Source organism: Phyllobates terribilis, unplaced genomic scaffold (assembly GCF_046119375.1).
Source record: "Phyllobates terribilis strain yellow unplaced genomic scaffold, ASM4611937v1 Scaffold_4__5_contigs__length_816908805, whole genome shotgun sequence".
Taxonomy (NCBI): Eukaryota; Metazoa; Chordata; class Amphibia; order Anura; family Dendrobatidae; genus Phyllobates; species Phyllobates terribilis.
The window spans coordinates 199,858,599-199,872,423 of NW_027362764.1; the positions used below are offsets into that span (position 1 = coordinate 199,858,599).

At 40.1% G+C, this 13,825-nt stretch overlaps 1 protein-coding gene across 3 annotated transcripts in view; it reads left to right on the plus strand.

The window, feature by feature from the left end:
* Positions 1 to 209: 209 nt before the first annotated feature.
* RBMS3 (RNA binding motif single stranded interacting protein 3) overlaps positions 210 to 13,825 on the plus strand; it is a 1,113,194-nt gene continuing 1,099,578 nt past the window's right edge. Inside the window, exon 1 of one of the 3 annotated variants that reach the window (XM_073678026.1) lies at positions 210 to 966. In XM_073678026.1, coding sequence (XP_073534127.1) covers positions 892 to 966 — 75 coding nt within the window. In that variant the 5' untranslated portion in view covers positions 210 to 891. The remainder of the gene's footprint in view (positions 967 to 13,825) is intronic. The other 2 variants (XM_073678027.1, XM_073678028.1) reach the window with 2 other exon arrangements.

Below are 13,825 nucleotides of genomic sequence, written 5' to 3' on the forward strand. Positions count from 1 at the left end.
ATTGCATTTCATTCATATTTATATCATCGGGAAGAATCCGGCAGCACTAACTTATGTGCGTAAAGTGTTTAGTAAACAGTTTCTTGTGAGATCAATGCTCGCTGTCATCCTCCGGTTGCTAGCATCAAGCGCGCTTTGACATGGTAGAGTAAGACATGCGAAGGCTGCTCCCAGCTAGCCAGTAGAGGGAAGCTGTAGTTTGCTTGCAGCAGAGCTGAGGCAGGCGATTTCTTCTTAGAGGAAACACTGCAGCCTTCTGGACTGCGTCTGCCTCTCGAGGGACAGGCTGACTGTTGTTCCACCCACAGGCTGGAAGGAGGGGGTTTGAATGAAAGACAAGACAAGCCCTAAACACCATGTCACTCCGAGAGGGAGACAGCAGCAACTAGGCTGGAAGGGTTTTTTTTTTTCTTTCTTTCTTTCTTCCTTCCTTTCTTTTTTTTTACCTATTAAGGGGAGGAGAGAGACAATTCTGAGAGACTGAGAGTAAGAAAGGAGAACAGCAAGGAATTCTGAGTTTCAGCATACAGCTTTCCTGGCCACTGTCACAGGACTTTACCTCCAGCACATTCTGGATTTATACTACAGACAAGCTTCTTTTAGGAATAAGGAGATATTAACAGAGGGATATCAACAGGGGAGAGAAAAGGACAAGCGGCGCCTTGTGTGATTTTACAAATCTAGATTTTCAAGCCTTGATGTTTCCTTTGTCGTATTGGGATTAGCGATTGGTAAAAGAAATAATAATCATATATATATATATTGAGGCTGAGAACTCCTAAAAACAACATCATTGCTGTCAGGAATAGTGGTTTCGGAGAAGGAAGAAGGGCCTGGGGCATTACTCCCTGTCAACGAGTTTTCTGCATCAGATATAACGATTCCAGCTACATGGGCAAACGTTTGGAACAGCAACCAATGTACCCTCAGTACACTTACTACTATCCTCATTATCTCCAAACCAAGGTATGAGAGAGCGCCGCAGAGAATCTCCAGTGGTGCCCATATTATGTGATTATGCACTCAGTGGATGATGGATAGGTGACCGCTATGAATGGCAGTTTGCCTTATTTCAGTTGGGTATCACACAGAGCAGTCCAAACAGGGACACGAGAAAAGCAGGAAGGTCAAGCAATGTGGATTGTTCCCCCATCCCCCAAACCTTCTTTTTCTCTTCCTATTTCTACAGTATAACTCTTTTATTATTATTATTATTATTATTATTATTATTATTACTATTTAATCCTTTGTTGTCTGCCACAAGGATTTTATTTGTCTTCTATTAGCATAGAGGTCTGTCTTACCTGCAGCGTGTAATTCTCCTGACATAGGATGCAGATTGGCTTGGACAATAAAATGTATACTCTTGGATGTAAATACAGTCTCAATGGCACTTTAGTGAGATCTGTACAATCTGGGCAGATGAAAGCATTATCCAGCTGCAGGGGATTTCTATGCTGATCAACTTTAAGCGGAAAATGCACACGGCTAAAACAGCCAAAAACAATCAGATTTGTTGTTTTGCAAGTTTTGGGATTTTCTAACTGAGCGGCAAACACACAACCCGGAGGTGAATGCAGCACTTTAACTGTTTAGATATAGGCAATTAGTACATAGGGTTGATCTGGGACTTGTGCTCCATCCTTTCCAATGTCAGAGGTCAAGAGGGACATGATATAAATAGTGATGTATATGCATTTGCTAAGAATCAGACAGATAAATGCTCAGCGTCAGCTACAGTGCATTTCACTAAAAGTGCTTAGTCAGGTATTCTACCAAACATACTCCTGTATATTGTCATGTATAGCATTGCAGACAGAACTTTACCCACTAGATCCTTAAGGGGGATATTTCCTTTTCCATTGTTTGCAATGTCAAGGTCAATTTTAGAGTCAGCCGCACCATTTAAGCCCTTTTGAAGGTAGCTGATAGGCTTCTTTGTCTCGGTAATAGAGACAGCGTGCATTGTCGGTGGTAGAAATGACTAAAAGAGCAATTATACATAAATGACTGAGTTATCTTTATTCTCTGGGCTGTTGTTAAGAGCATGCTGTGTGCAAGAGGAATTTCGACAAGCAGGGGGATTCTATCAATGCATACCACATGTATATCGATGCAGAATAGGTATATCATTTTTTGTTTAAGCAGCCTATAAAAATAGCTGAAAAATAAAGTGTGTGTGATCACGGTTAAAGACACAATGTGTCGTACTTGTGTCTGAAACAGCGTTAGTCACAACAGACATGTGGCATCTGGATCTCATTACTATAACATGCTTTCAGTTCCTGGGTTGGGGCGAGGATGGTACGAGAGAACCCCAAGTCATTGGATTTTAGTTCTATTCATAGCTGTGCACTAAGCTAACCTACATTTCTATAGTGTGACATGCTTGGATGAGTTATAATTGCTTGGCCAGACACAATACTCATTAATTAATTATTGCCACTATTACCGTCCAGTTGGGTTTACAGATGTTTCGTGCCACGCGCACCACAAATTGAAAAATGTGCAACTGTTAAAGCTGAGAAAATGGAACAAAGTGGGCAAAGTGCACTTGAAGTGAAGCTGCAGGGGCCCAGGGTGGGGGGCATTTTATAGGCTAGAGCACACTTAGGTTAGAAATAAATGGTGACATGGCCTCGATTTGTAGTGGAAGAATCAAATAGGTTTCCATAAACTTTGTCTTACTCCATAGCATGGCTACTTTGTAGTGTCTGAGATATGTCACTAGTGAAGTCCTAGACTGAACTGGCACTTGAATACTTTCTGCAAAATGTCTTCTTGATAGACAACTATATACTTTACTATCGAATGGGCAAATTGCTAATTTTGAAGAATTATCATTATTAATTCAGCAAGAGATGGCCAAGCATTTCAGGAAACAGAACGAGGCGTTGGCCGGCATTTATCCATGATGATTGATATTTCAAAAGATACACTGCTTTATCCATGTGAATTATTAATGATGGCCATTAAGAGCTGGATAGCATTATAACCCAATTCTGTTTCCATGTTAAGCATATAATTTATAGATGTTAGATAGTATATACACAAATAGGGGAACATCATGTAACCGTCATAAAAATTCTTCTACCGACGTTAAAGGGGCCTGATCAGCCATCTACAAGACAAATCCTGTCTGGTTATGACTGTCTATAATAAGTCATGAAGGAGAGACTTTATCAGTAAAGCAAATGAATGAAAGAATGAGGGAATGAATGACACAATTGTTGCTTTAGGTTCGAGATGTGCATTAAATTGTTCAAGAAAATATTTCAGGAATGTCTCAGCCTTTTTTATATATATCCATTGAGTGACACCACACGTATTAGATGTTTACTCCTCTGAATATCTAGAGTTTAACCCTTTTCCGGTCACATGTCTGGCTAATTCTAAATCCAAGTTTATTCTAATTTTTTTTCATAGTTTTGTATCCCATTCCACACTTACTTACGTAAACTGATTTAAATAGTGCAGGGTTTACTTGAGTAAAGGGAGCCAATATATACTGCATATATTAAGTATGCAAAACCTCACATTCATTAGTATACACTTTAATAATGATATAAAAATAGAGCTAGACTCTCTCATATGAATATTGATCTTTCCATCTGGTTTCTGGAATTTGTAAATGATTCTCTTCTGCTAATGAAGGTAGATAGCAACCCAAGAGAATCGTGAGCAGGCTAATCATGTGGAGAGAAATTAGGTTCAGTAATTGTCAATGACCTGAATGAAGCAGTCTCACTAAGAAACTGCATCAACTTTAAAGGCTTTTTGGAGATAATAGTGATATCCGGCTTTTCATTTTCCCAATGGTCTTTTAAAATATTCATTTTTTCCTGAAAAATTGCCCATACTGTACTTCCTATTAAAGAATGTACACTTTGTATTAATTGTGATGACTGATTTATGAAAATTCTCTATAGAAATAGCATTAACATTCCTTTTCTTTACATTGTCCTGTAAAAGTCTGCACCAATTTAAAATCCCTGCGCTGCCTATGCCCCCTACTCGTGCTGACCGAGTACAGATTTTCCAGACCCATCCCTTCTTAGTAGGTTTACTGCATTTTCCACATTTGGCCATCTGGACATACAGAAAGCCTTGTCGAAAGAATTCCAAAATGAGGAGGAGGTTGATCTAGCTTTCCTTGCTGGTGGTGTACAGCCTGTGTTTGGTGTCTGGTGTGAAGTAATAGTCAGGTGTAAGGAGTAATTCTTCAGCCACACACTGGTTTCAGGCCACAGTTTCTACCATCTGCAGCCTGGGCAGGTGCCAAAGGCATGATAATCTTGTTGTAATAATTCTATATCTACAGAAGCATGCTGTAAATATTTCTATAAATTGTGCCGCCTAACCCTGTGTGCATAAATTGGATCAGATCATCATATTTTGCTAATTACACCTTAAATTGTAAATCTAATGTAGAAAAATATTAGCTTTTTTGTTATAGTGCTATTATAATGCCCTTTGATTTTTTTGTAACCCTCGAGATAAATCCAACCTGCACTTGATCAGTATTATTAAACATGACAGTTCGTACATTTTCAGCTAATCGTGCATTTTATTTTTTATTTTTTGCTCAGTATTATCCTTTTATCATAGACAGGATATCATTGACAGGTCTTACGAGGATCCAGTGTCGTCATACAGAAGTTTGTCTTTCCAGTTATCCCAGACGCGATGTAACTGGGTACATGTGTTAGTGAAAAATCAATTGCAAAATAGTCTTTGGAAAGTACAGTATCCTACTTTGTAGGAGTAAACAGGACCGGAGTCATAGTAAGTGGGGAGTTATTTGGCTCTACTTGCTTTTAAGGCAGATAAGGGAGAGAGAGGGAAACGCATAGGTTCATTTCAGGTCACGTTGGAAATGGCCTGAACACAGTTGGCTTTACAGAGATATGATTTCACACAGTACTTTTCGTCTTTATGAGTACGTTTGGCAAGAACAGTTCATTCAGTCACGAACATGCCAGTTCTGAAGCTTCCAGGAAGTCAACTCCCCCCTCCCCTCCTTTTTTTTTTAGAAAAAGTTCAGAATTCCTTTTAATGTGTTGTTTTGAAAATGCCTTTAATGGAGGAAATTTATACAAGTCGAAACGGTTGATATTTATCCAAAACTTGATTCCAGGGCTGTACTAAAACTGTTTTCTAAGAGTGTTTGAGGCACAGCTGTATGCAATTAAAGAGCGAAATATTAAAAGCATGTGTATGGGAGATCTATTATGATAGAACTGTTCCATATAAAATGGAAGAACAGAGGAGCTCGGAGCTCTGATTGATTCATGCATTGTTGTGTTCTGTGTGTGATCTTTTGGGGATATGTTTTTCAAGTCCGTTTACACACTGTGTTGAGTAGGCGGAAACAACTGTTCAATCTGCGTTCACAGAAAGCACACAGAATATTTCAGCATTTACGTCACAATGTTCTCAGTATGCACAACTAACAAATTGCTCGGTTTAGATTTTTCTCTTCTTTTTTAATATATGTTTATGATCGGGAAACCTGAGTTGAATTTATTCTTAGGAATGTTCTCTCTTGGTTATTCGCTTGTTTTATTTCAGATTCTTTCACAATAGCGTTGAAGTTAACAGGGGATATAAACTAATAGGGTAATTTATAATGCAGGTCACAGCTGCTATCACTTCTATTGGCACAATTACCTTTATTCTCGCTGTTATTACAGAACTGTTTATATTGAAAAAGGAAACAATCTTGAGTGTAACCTCCAACCGTACAAAAAAAAAAAGAAAAGGATATTGATTAAAATGTAAACCTAAAAAGGATCTGTGTTCATCAGTTGACTGTGATAATGCCAGCTCATATGCTGTAGGAATAGAGATAAGTGCAACTCTTGAATCAGGCAAATATGTGTGAATACGTCCAGCAGATTGGATTTGGTCTGAACAAATTCTGGCCAAATTGAAATTTCCCCAATCACCTGAGGAAGAGCGAAAAATAATAAAAACCTTTATACTCACCTTTCCTCACCTGTTCTTATGCCACTGATGCTGCCATAACTCCCAGGTCCTCTACGCTGGTCCTCTGCTCTTTAGGCCTCCTGTTCTTTCTCCATTTCGTTGAGTGAGGTCAATTTTAGATCTGTGAATGGCCACAAGTGGTCACATGCATGTAATAACTTGGGCTCAACCCCATGCTACCCTGGAAGGCCAATTACAGGTCTCAGATTGACCTCACATACCAGAATGGATGAAGAACAGAAGACCAACAATGAGAAATTGGAGGTGTGACAGAGTAAGAACAGGTGACTAAAGATGAATATAGAAGACTTTTTATTTTAATTATTTTCTTGTTTGAAGGAATCATAAATCAGATCCCCCAAATTTTTGTTTTGGTCCAAATCCAAATTTCTTTGAGAAATTTACAAGACAGTTGATTCATTTAGAATCAATTGTCTCCTGTCTATTTAGAAGAACATACTGAGGGGATATCTTTCTTGGGACCTTCTTTTATGTGCTAGAGCCGAGAAAAGCAGAGTACTGTAATATAAGCTTCAATCAAGCAATGGTTTGACCATGTATTTCTTGGCTGACCAGTCATTTGAATAGTCACCATGTAATATTTCATTACCTTTGAAAGCTGTAAATGGATTGACAGATAAATAAATAATAGAGTGAGAATATTATATACTGTTATATTATTTTATATTCAGTGGTTTAAGAAAATGTGATGAAAAAGTAATAGTAGACATTCTTGTAATGTAACACAAAATGTCATAGAGTCTATGAAGTCTTATGACAGAATCTGTTCTTTCATCTGTGATATGCATCTAATTGGCATGAAGAATGCAATAACAGTTCCTTACCTTGTCTAGATTGTGTGGAGAAAAGAGAATGGTTCTTAGCATGCAAATTGCTGGATGTGCTTTCTCATTTGACAGAATAGAATTAGGACTGAGGCTTTGGTTCATTTCTTCAACCACCTTGTCTTTTTAATAATGGTAGGATGCAATGAACTCTAGTCTTCAAGTGACACCATGCACAGTCAGGAACTCCTCCTGAATAAAGATGCCACAATGGAAATACTAAATGAACACAGCATAAAGGAAGATTAAGAGCGTTTCCTCTTGTATACATATCTCTATAGCTATAGGAAACATATTCACAACTGTGTTTTATTGTAAGCTATACAGAATTGTAATAGAAATTGTTGTAGGCTGCATCAATGTTTTTTTGTAATCGTGTTTTATGGTAGTTTTATTCTGCTGCTTTTTACTTAGCCATGGAAAATCCAGAATAAAATATTACACAGTACCTCTAATTTTGAATACATCTGTTCTGATCTATTTATTGACCCAAAACATATTATCAATGGATGTTTTATTTTATATGTTTAAAAGGAATCTGTCAGTAAGATTTCACACCTCAAATTATATGAGCATTAGTGTTGAACGAGTATGTTCTATTAACCCTTTCGCCGAGTATGATCGGGCCGAGCACAGAGTATTTATAGCTGCTCGGTGATAAGGTTAAATCGCTCCCCGTGTGCATGATTTGCACCTGTTTGACAGCTTTATTACATGGGAGGAATGTCTATTTTTTACACATTCCACACATGTAATAAAGCTGTCAAACAGTTGCAAATCATGCACACGGGGAGCGATTTAACCTTATCACCGAGCAGCTATAAATACTTGGAGCTCGGCCCGAGTGTACTCGGACAGAACATACTCGCTCAACACTAATGAGCATGTAACTCTTTGAAAGACAAGTCCAGCAATACTTTTACATGGCCAGTCTGTTTCTCCCAAATCAGCTTCTGAAATGATATGCAAATGAAGCTGAAGGACTTTGGAAGATTTGAAACCTATGTCACACCAGCTCTATTCCCCATCAAACACTGCCTCCTCCTGCCTGTCTGATGGCTCATTTGCCTGAAGTCACACATAGCATAGAGGCTGACAGTCAAGTAGGAGGTGGTGGCACTGAATGGAGAATAGAGCTGGGATGACATAGGCTTCAAATCTTTCATAGTCCTTCAGACTCATTTTCATATCAATTCAAAAGCTGATTTCGCATTAACAGAGGAACAAATTGGCCATGGCAAGGTATTACTGGACATGTCTTTCAAAGAGCTGCATACGCATATAAATAGTTTATAGTGTCAAATCCTGCTGATTCCCTCTAATACCTGAATTTTATTGCACCTTGTCATCACTTTACCCTGATATGATCCCTTTATGTAGTAGTGCAGTATGCTGGGATTAACTTCCCCCCTTGAGAGGGGTAAAGAGAGAAAAGTTTTCTCCAATTTAGCAATAAATGTCTATTTTTTGAATACCCCATTAATTTTAAGGTTTTGTTCAGCTTTGCAACCAAATTATGTTTATTGTCCCAGCGCATCCATATTCATACAGTAAATGCTGAAAACTTCAAGTAGTTGTTAAAATTTTCCTCTCATTCTGCTTCTACAGCTTTCATGGAGACCTATTCCTGGTAATAAATAAGGCCTGTGTAGCCTGATTGTCATACTTCCTTCCATCTTCCTCACTTTATATGCTAAGGTCAAATTTGAAGGTTACCAAGAAGTAGGTGACTGAAAGATCAGACTACACAGGATTTGTTTATCTGTTAGCATGAAGACATAGGGGTGGGAAATGGAAAGATAAGAAATAAAATGGCTAAAAATAATGAATATTCAAAGAATGTGATTTATTCCAATATTCAATTTCAGATGGTGTATGTGAGCAGAAAATCTTTTAAACAATGAACAAAGCAAACTTATCTCATGGCTAGCAAACAATGTCAGACAAGTGTCTATACAAGATGGGATTAGTGAATACAATGGTTGAATAGTGATCATTACACCGTAACATCAGACATCGTGCACTGTGTTCATGCAGACAGATAATTTGAAGTGTAGGTGTTAAGGGAACGGTTGCAAACAACTTTATTAATAATGGAAAGCAACCGAACCCGGGATCCGCGATGCATCCTAGAAGACTGAGGCCGAACACCTTCCGCGTAAGAAGGTAAATCAACCAACTAATATATAAATCCCTCCAGTGTTACTGCACACCGAGACGGGAATAGGGATTTGCACTATCTCCGCTAACTGCAGGAGAGATGTGCGACAAATAACGTAGCCATAGCCCTGTTAACTGCACAGAGGCTACGAAGCAGATGCTAAGAAGTGTGTGTGACTCACGCCGGCGTATACGTGCTCCCAGCCGGTGTGCGACCGGACTGCGGAGTAACTCTCCACGTCGCTAACAGGCGGTGCCAGGAATTCGGAGTCCGCAGTCTGCTCGGCGTGTATAGCGACCCCCTTGTCGGAGCCAGACTGTCAAACGGAACTACCTGCCTCCCTGCAGCTAAGACTGCCTATCCCCAGCTAAACCTGCCTGTCCGAAGCTAGAGCAGCAAGAGAGCAAGTGGAGCTCAAACAGACAAGCGTCCACACATGAACACAACCTTAGCTCAAAGATCAGAGCGCGCCGCCATGCTTGTGGGCGGCCTATTTAAAGACTAAGCCCTGCCCACTGTCGCATTATTGGTCGCACTACTGATGACGTCACCTGCGGCCAATCAGGCGGTACCATGTCACCGGATCAGCTGACACCAAAGCACCAATCACGGTCCGCCATGTCACGGGCATGCTCAGTACAGTGCATCCTGGACTTAGGCTGTAGCAGCCCTTGTTCCCCTCCGCAACCTATGCTTAACACTACTTGGAACAAGGACCCAAGAGATAGCCTGTACTTCTTGTGCACTGGCTAGGTGTTGGGACTGACAGCAATACTAAGCAGCACCTGCCCTGGCTGGACCAGAATGGGAGGCCACATATGATTCTGACCCAATTTCAGGTCCAGCAACTGTCCAACCCCTAACAGTTGGGGTGTTCAATGTTCAAATCACAGAAGTGATACTCTTTATTTTGAATACAGGAATTCATAAAGTCTTGTACAAACATTTCTGTTGATACTGTACAAATAACAATTAATGAAGCAAATACATTTTCGACAACTACTAGAAATGAGTAGATCTGAGGATCTGGGAACTTTGATTTGCAGCTAAGTTATTCACCATGAATTGAATGCACCTTTTTATGCCCCTGGGTCTTTCTAGACGCCAAAGAATAAAAAATGAAAAAATACTTACACTCACCTTACCGCTCTCCTCTCCGAACCCTCTGCTCCTCACCATCACCTGTTTGTGCATCTTATCACCGTTGTCGAAAGCTGAATACCCAGCATTCTTCTTGATAGGCCGGAACTTCCAGCTCTGATAAGGGCCAGGATGTCTCTGCACAAGCACGCATAAAGTCAAGATGTCATAACATCACAACATGCTCCTTGATCTTACAGGTTTAAGTGGGAGTTCAGCTCTCCTGGGAGTGAAAAGAAAATGCACCGAGGAGCAGACTGGTAATGGTGAGAGGCAGACAGGCTGGAGAAATGAGCAGTAAGATGAGTACAAGTATTTTTTTTATTTAAACCTTTTTAACAGCTCTTAACGGTTTAGCAAAATGATGGTCAGCAAGCCATCATTCTGCTGAATTTGAGCAGAAGCAAATAACAAAAAAATCTGAATTTTGGCAAATACAAATTTTTGTAATATTTGAGAAGAATTCAGTTCCACTCAAATATATTTTTTCATCTGTAAGGATCACAAATATGTATTTTTTCCAATGCTCCAACTTCTACTGAAGTAGCTCAACCATATTTTGGATTTGTATTTCCACTCCTCTTTTTTGATAGTGAAATTGATAAATGAGTGAACAATCTCCATTTGTATTACATAATTTTTGAAAGTCGATGGAGAATTTTTTCATTCTCCTAACTCATTTCATGCATAAGGAACAGGTGTTTTTGGACTCATCGTTCAGTTGCTCAACCTATTCACATTACACAATTATTGTGAACAATGGGTCTTTAACACTAGAATCTGATCATAGTTATCAGCCATTGTAAATTTAGCTTAGATGACTGCAAGATCCAACTACACATGATTTGTTTATTGACTGTTTCCATGAAGATACATGGGTTGGCAATAAAACGATAAAAAATGGCTGGAAAAAATAATGAATTTTTAGAGTAGATTTAATACAGTTTTCAGCTTTAGATGAGGCTTTTGTGGCTAGGTCTTGATACCATGTAAGAAATGATTCTTTCACTTTCTGGTGGGCCACTCTAAACTGAATATAGGATCAATCCAAAAAATACAGCAGTACTTTAGGATGAAATGCACTGGGTGACTGAGTCTTGAGAATGTACAATTGGTGGTTATAAAGTTCTCCAGTTTGCAAGTAAGATCTTATAAAGAACAGTTTTAGAAAAGGAGTTGTTCTGTATTTCTTCTTATTGTGAACAAGTAGGAATTACACGGGCAAATTATGTGACATCCTAGAACTTGAGAAGGAGATACTGGCTGTGATTTGTTTTTTTCTGTAATCTGAAATTTGAAAGCAAACTGTAGACTTTTTTCAATCAAGTGCAGTCTTTAACCAGTTCAGGACCGGGTCATTTCCCTCCTCCCACTTCCCTGTTCCTGACCAGGCACATTTTGGGGTTTAATTGTACATGCTCTTTTAATGGCTCTAAAAAAAATTCTCGTTCAGGTATTCAAATAATTTTTGCTTCTTTTTTCACAATGCTTGGGTCTTAAAAGAACTTTGGGGGGGATTTAAACCTACTAATACAATATTTTTTATTGTTAATTTCAGCCTTCTGCCTTCATAGCAGAGCATACTGGGTCTCCTAGGACCCAGGAGCTCCTGTGTCCTCCATACACCTAGTGATCATGGGACCACTGGGTTTGGAAAAGCAAACCCTTTAGTGCTTTCTAATCTGACAACACAAGCACTTTTTAGTGCTGTGTATTAGTGATGAGCGAGCACTAAAATGCTCGGGTGCTTGATACTCGGGTCGAGCACATTGGAAAACTCGGGTGCTCGACCCAAGCAACGAGCCCATTGTAAGTCTATGGGAAACTCGAGCATTTTTCAGGCGGCTCCCCCCGGCAGTCTGCAGAGGGCCTAAAAATTGCCCAAATCGATGGGAACAGTGCTCAAATGACATGGGGACAGCATGGGGAAGACCCCTGGAAGCATTTCTGACTCCCAGGTCACTTCTGTCAACAACGTTGTCAGAGGTATTATGCCACTTTTACAGACTCACAATAAAACATACAAATATTTCCTGGGAAATATGTTCAGGAACATCCTTTCCAGGGTAATGACTTGTATATAAAGCAAAATAAATAACCAAAAACAAAAATGCTCCTCCACACCTTGGGCTATGGGCGTTTTTGATGCATTTTTTCACTTTTGCATTGCTTTCAACCGTGAATGCATTCACCAGGAAAAGTCATTTTAGCATTTTACAACCTTATCTGGCCATGTGGTGTGTGAGATATCATCAGACACATTGTGTTTCATTTATGATGGAGGAACTCTGAAAGTCTCAAAGCCTATTTTATAGGGCCATCAGACGGCCTTTACTATTCTTAAAGGACCAGCAGCCGGCCCTCACTATTCTTAGAGAGCCATCAGCCAGCTATGTTTTATTGTTCCCATTGCTAAAGAGTGGGTCTCCTATACTGTTATTGCGTATGCAGTGAGTGCCAGGGCTGCCCAAAATTTGGACGCACCCCAATACCACTTTGAAAATTTGGATGCACCCCAATACCCCATTGAAGAGACTTAGACAGAGGGCCTCCTGAAAACAATGTTCCCATTATTAGGAAGTAGGTCTACCATTGTGTTTGCCTATGCAGTGAATGCAAGGGTTGCCAAAAATTTGGAGGCACTTCAATGCCCCTTGGAAGAGACGTGGAGGAGGGCCTCATAAAAAATGTTCCCATTAGAAAGGAGCGGGCCTCTTATACTAAGTGTATGGGCTGACAAACATTTACCCCTGGGGGGTATACATGAACATACTGTATAAAAAATTTTTTTTACAGGCATCATAAACACCCTTTAAAAAAATTATGTGGGTGTTACATCACGGACCACGGTCACCCTGGTGATATGTTGGTGGAGGATGAGGAGAAGGAGGAGGGCAAGAGCAAATAGCCAAAATCAGGAAGCATATACCCATGTCTGGGTGTGAAAAGGTGCATGGGAATACACCTCCCAAGAAAATACACTGGATTTGAGTTTATGTTACGCTGCTATCATTCGGTGGTGTTGAGAAGTCTGGCCCAATCCAGCCCTTGTTCATTTTTATAAGAGTCAGCCTGTCAGCATTTTCAGTTGACAGGCAGATGCGCTTATAAGTTATAATTCCACCAGCAGCACTAAAATCCCGCTCGGATAAAATACTGGCGGCAGGGCAGGCCAGGACCTCCAAGGCATAGAAAGCCAGTTCATTCCACGTATCCAGCTTGGATACCCAATATTTATAAGGCACAGAGGAATCACGGAGGACGTTGGTATGGTCGGAAATGTACTCCCTCAGCATCTTCCCAAACCTTGCACTCCTTGTGAGAGTACCCCGCACCTCAAGGCTTGTGCGATGGGAGGGGCTGAGAAAACTCTCCCAGAACTTTGACAGTGTTCCTCTGCGTCTGCTGGATTGAAGTTGTGTCTCTCTCACCTGTACTCCCTGGTTGTCCAACGAAGTGTGCCCTCTGCCGCCAGTGTTTTCAGATGGGAATTTTTTGAATAGTTCCACAACAAGGGCCTTCTGGTACAGCCCCATTTTTGTGGGTCTAGAAGTGTCACCATCCAGTAATGACTGTCACCCAAAATTTTGAGAACACAAGGTTCATGGGAAAGGCAGCGTAACATAAACTCAGCCATACGTGCCAGACTATTAACAGGCAAGACTTCCATGTCCTCACCAAGTGGATGACT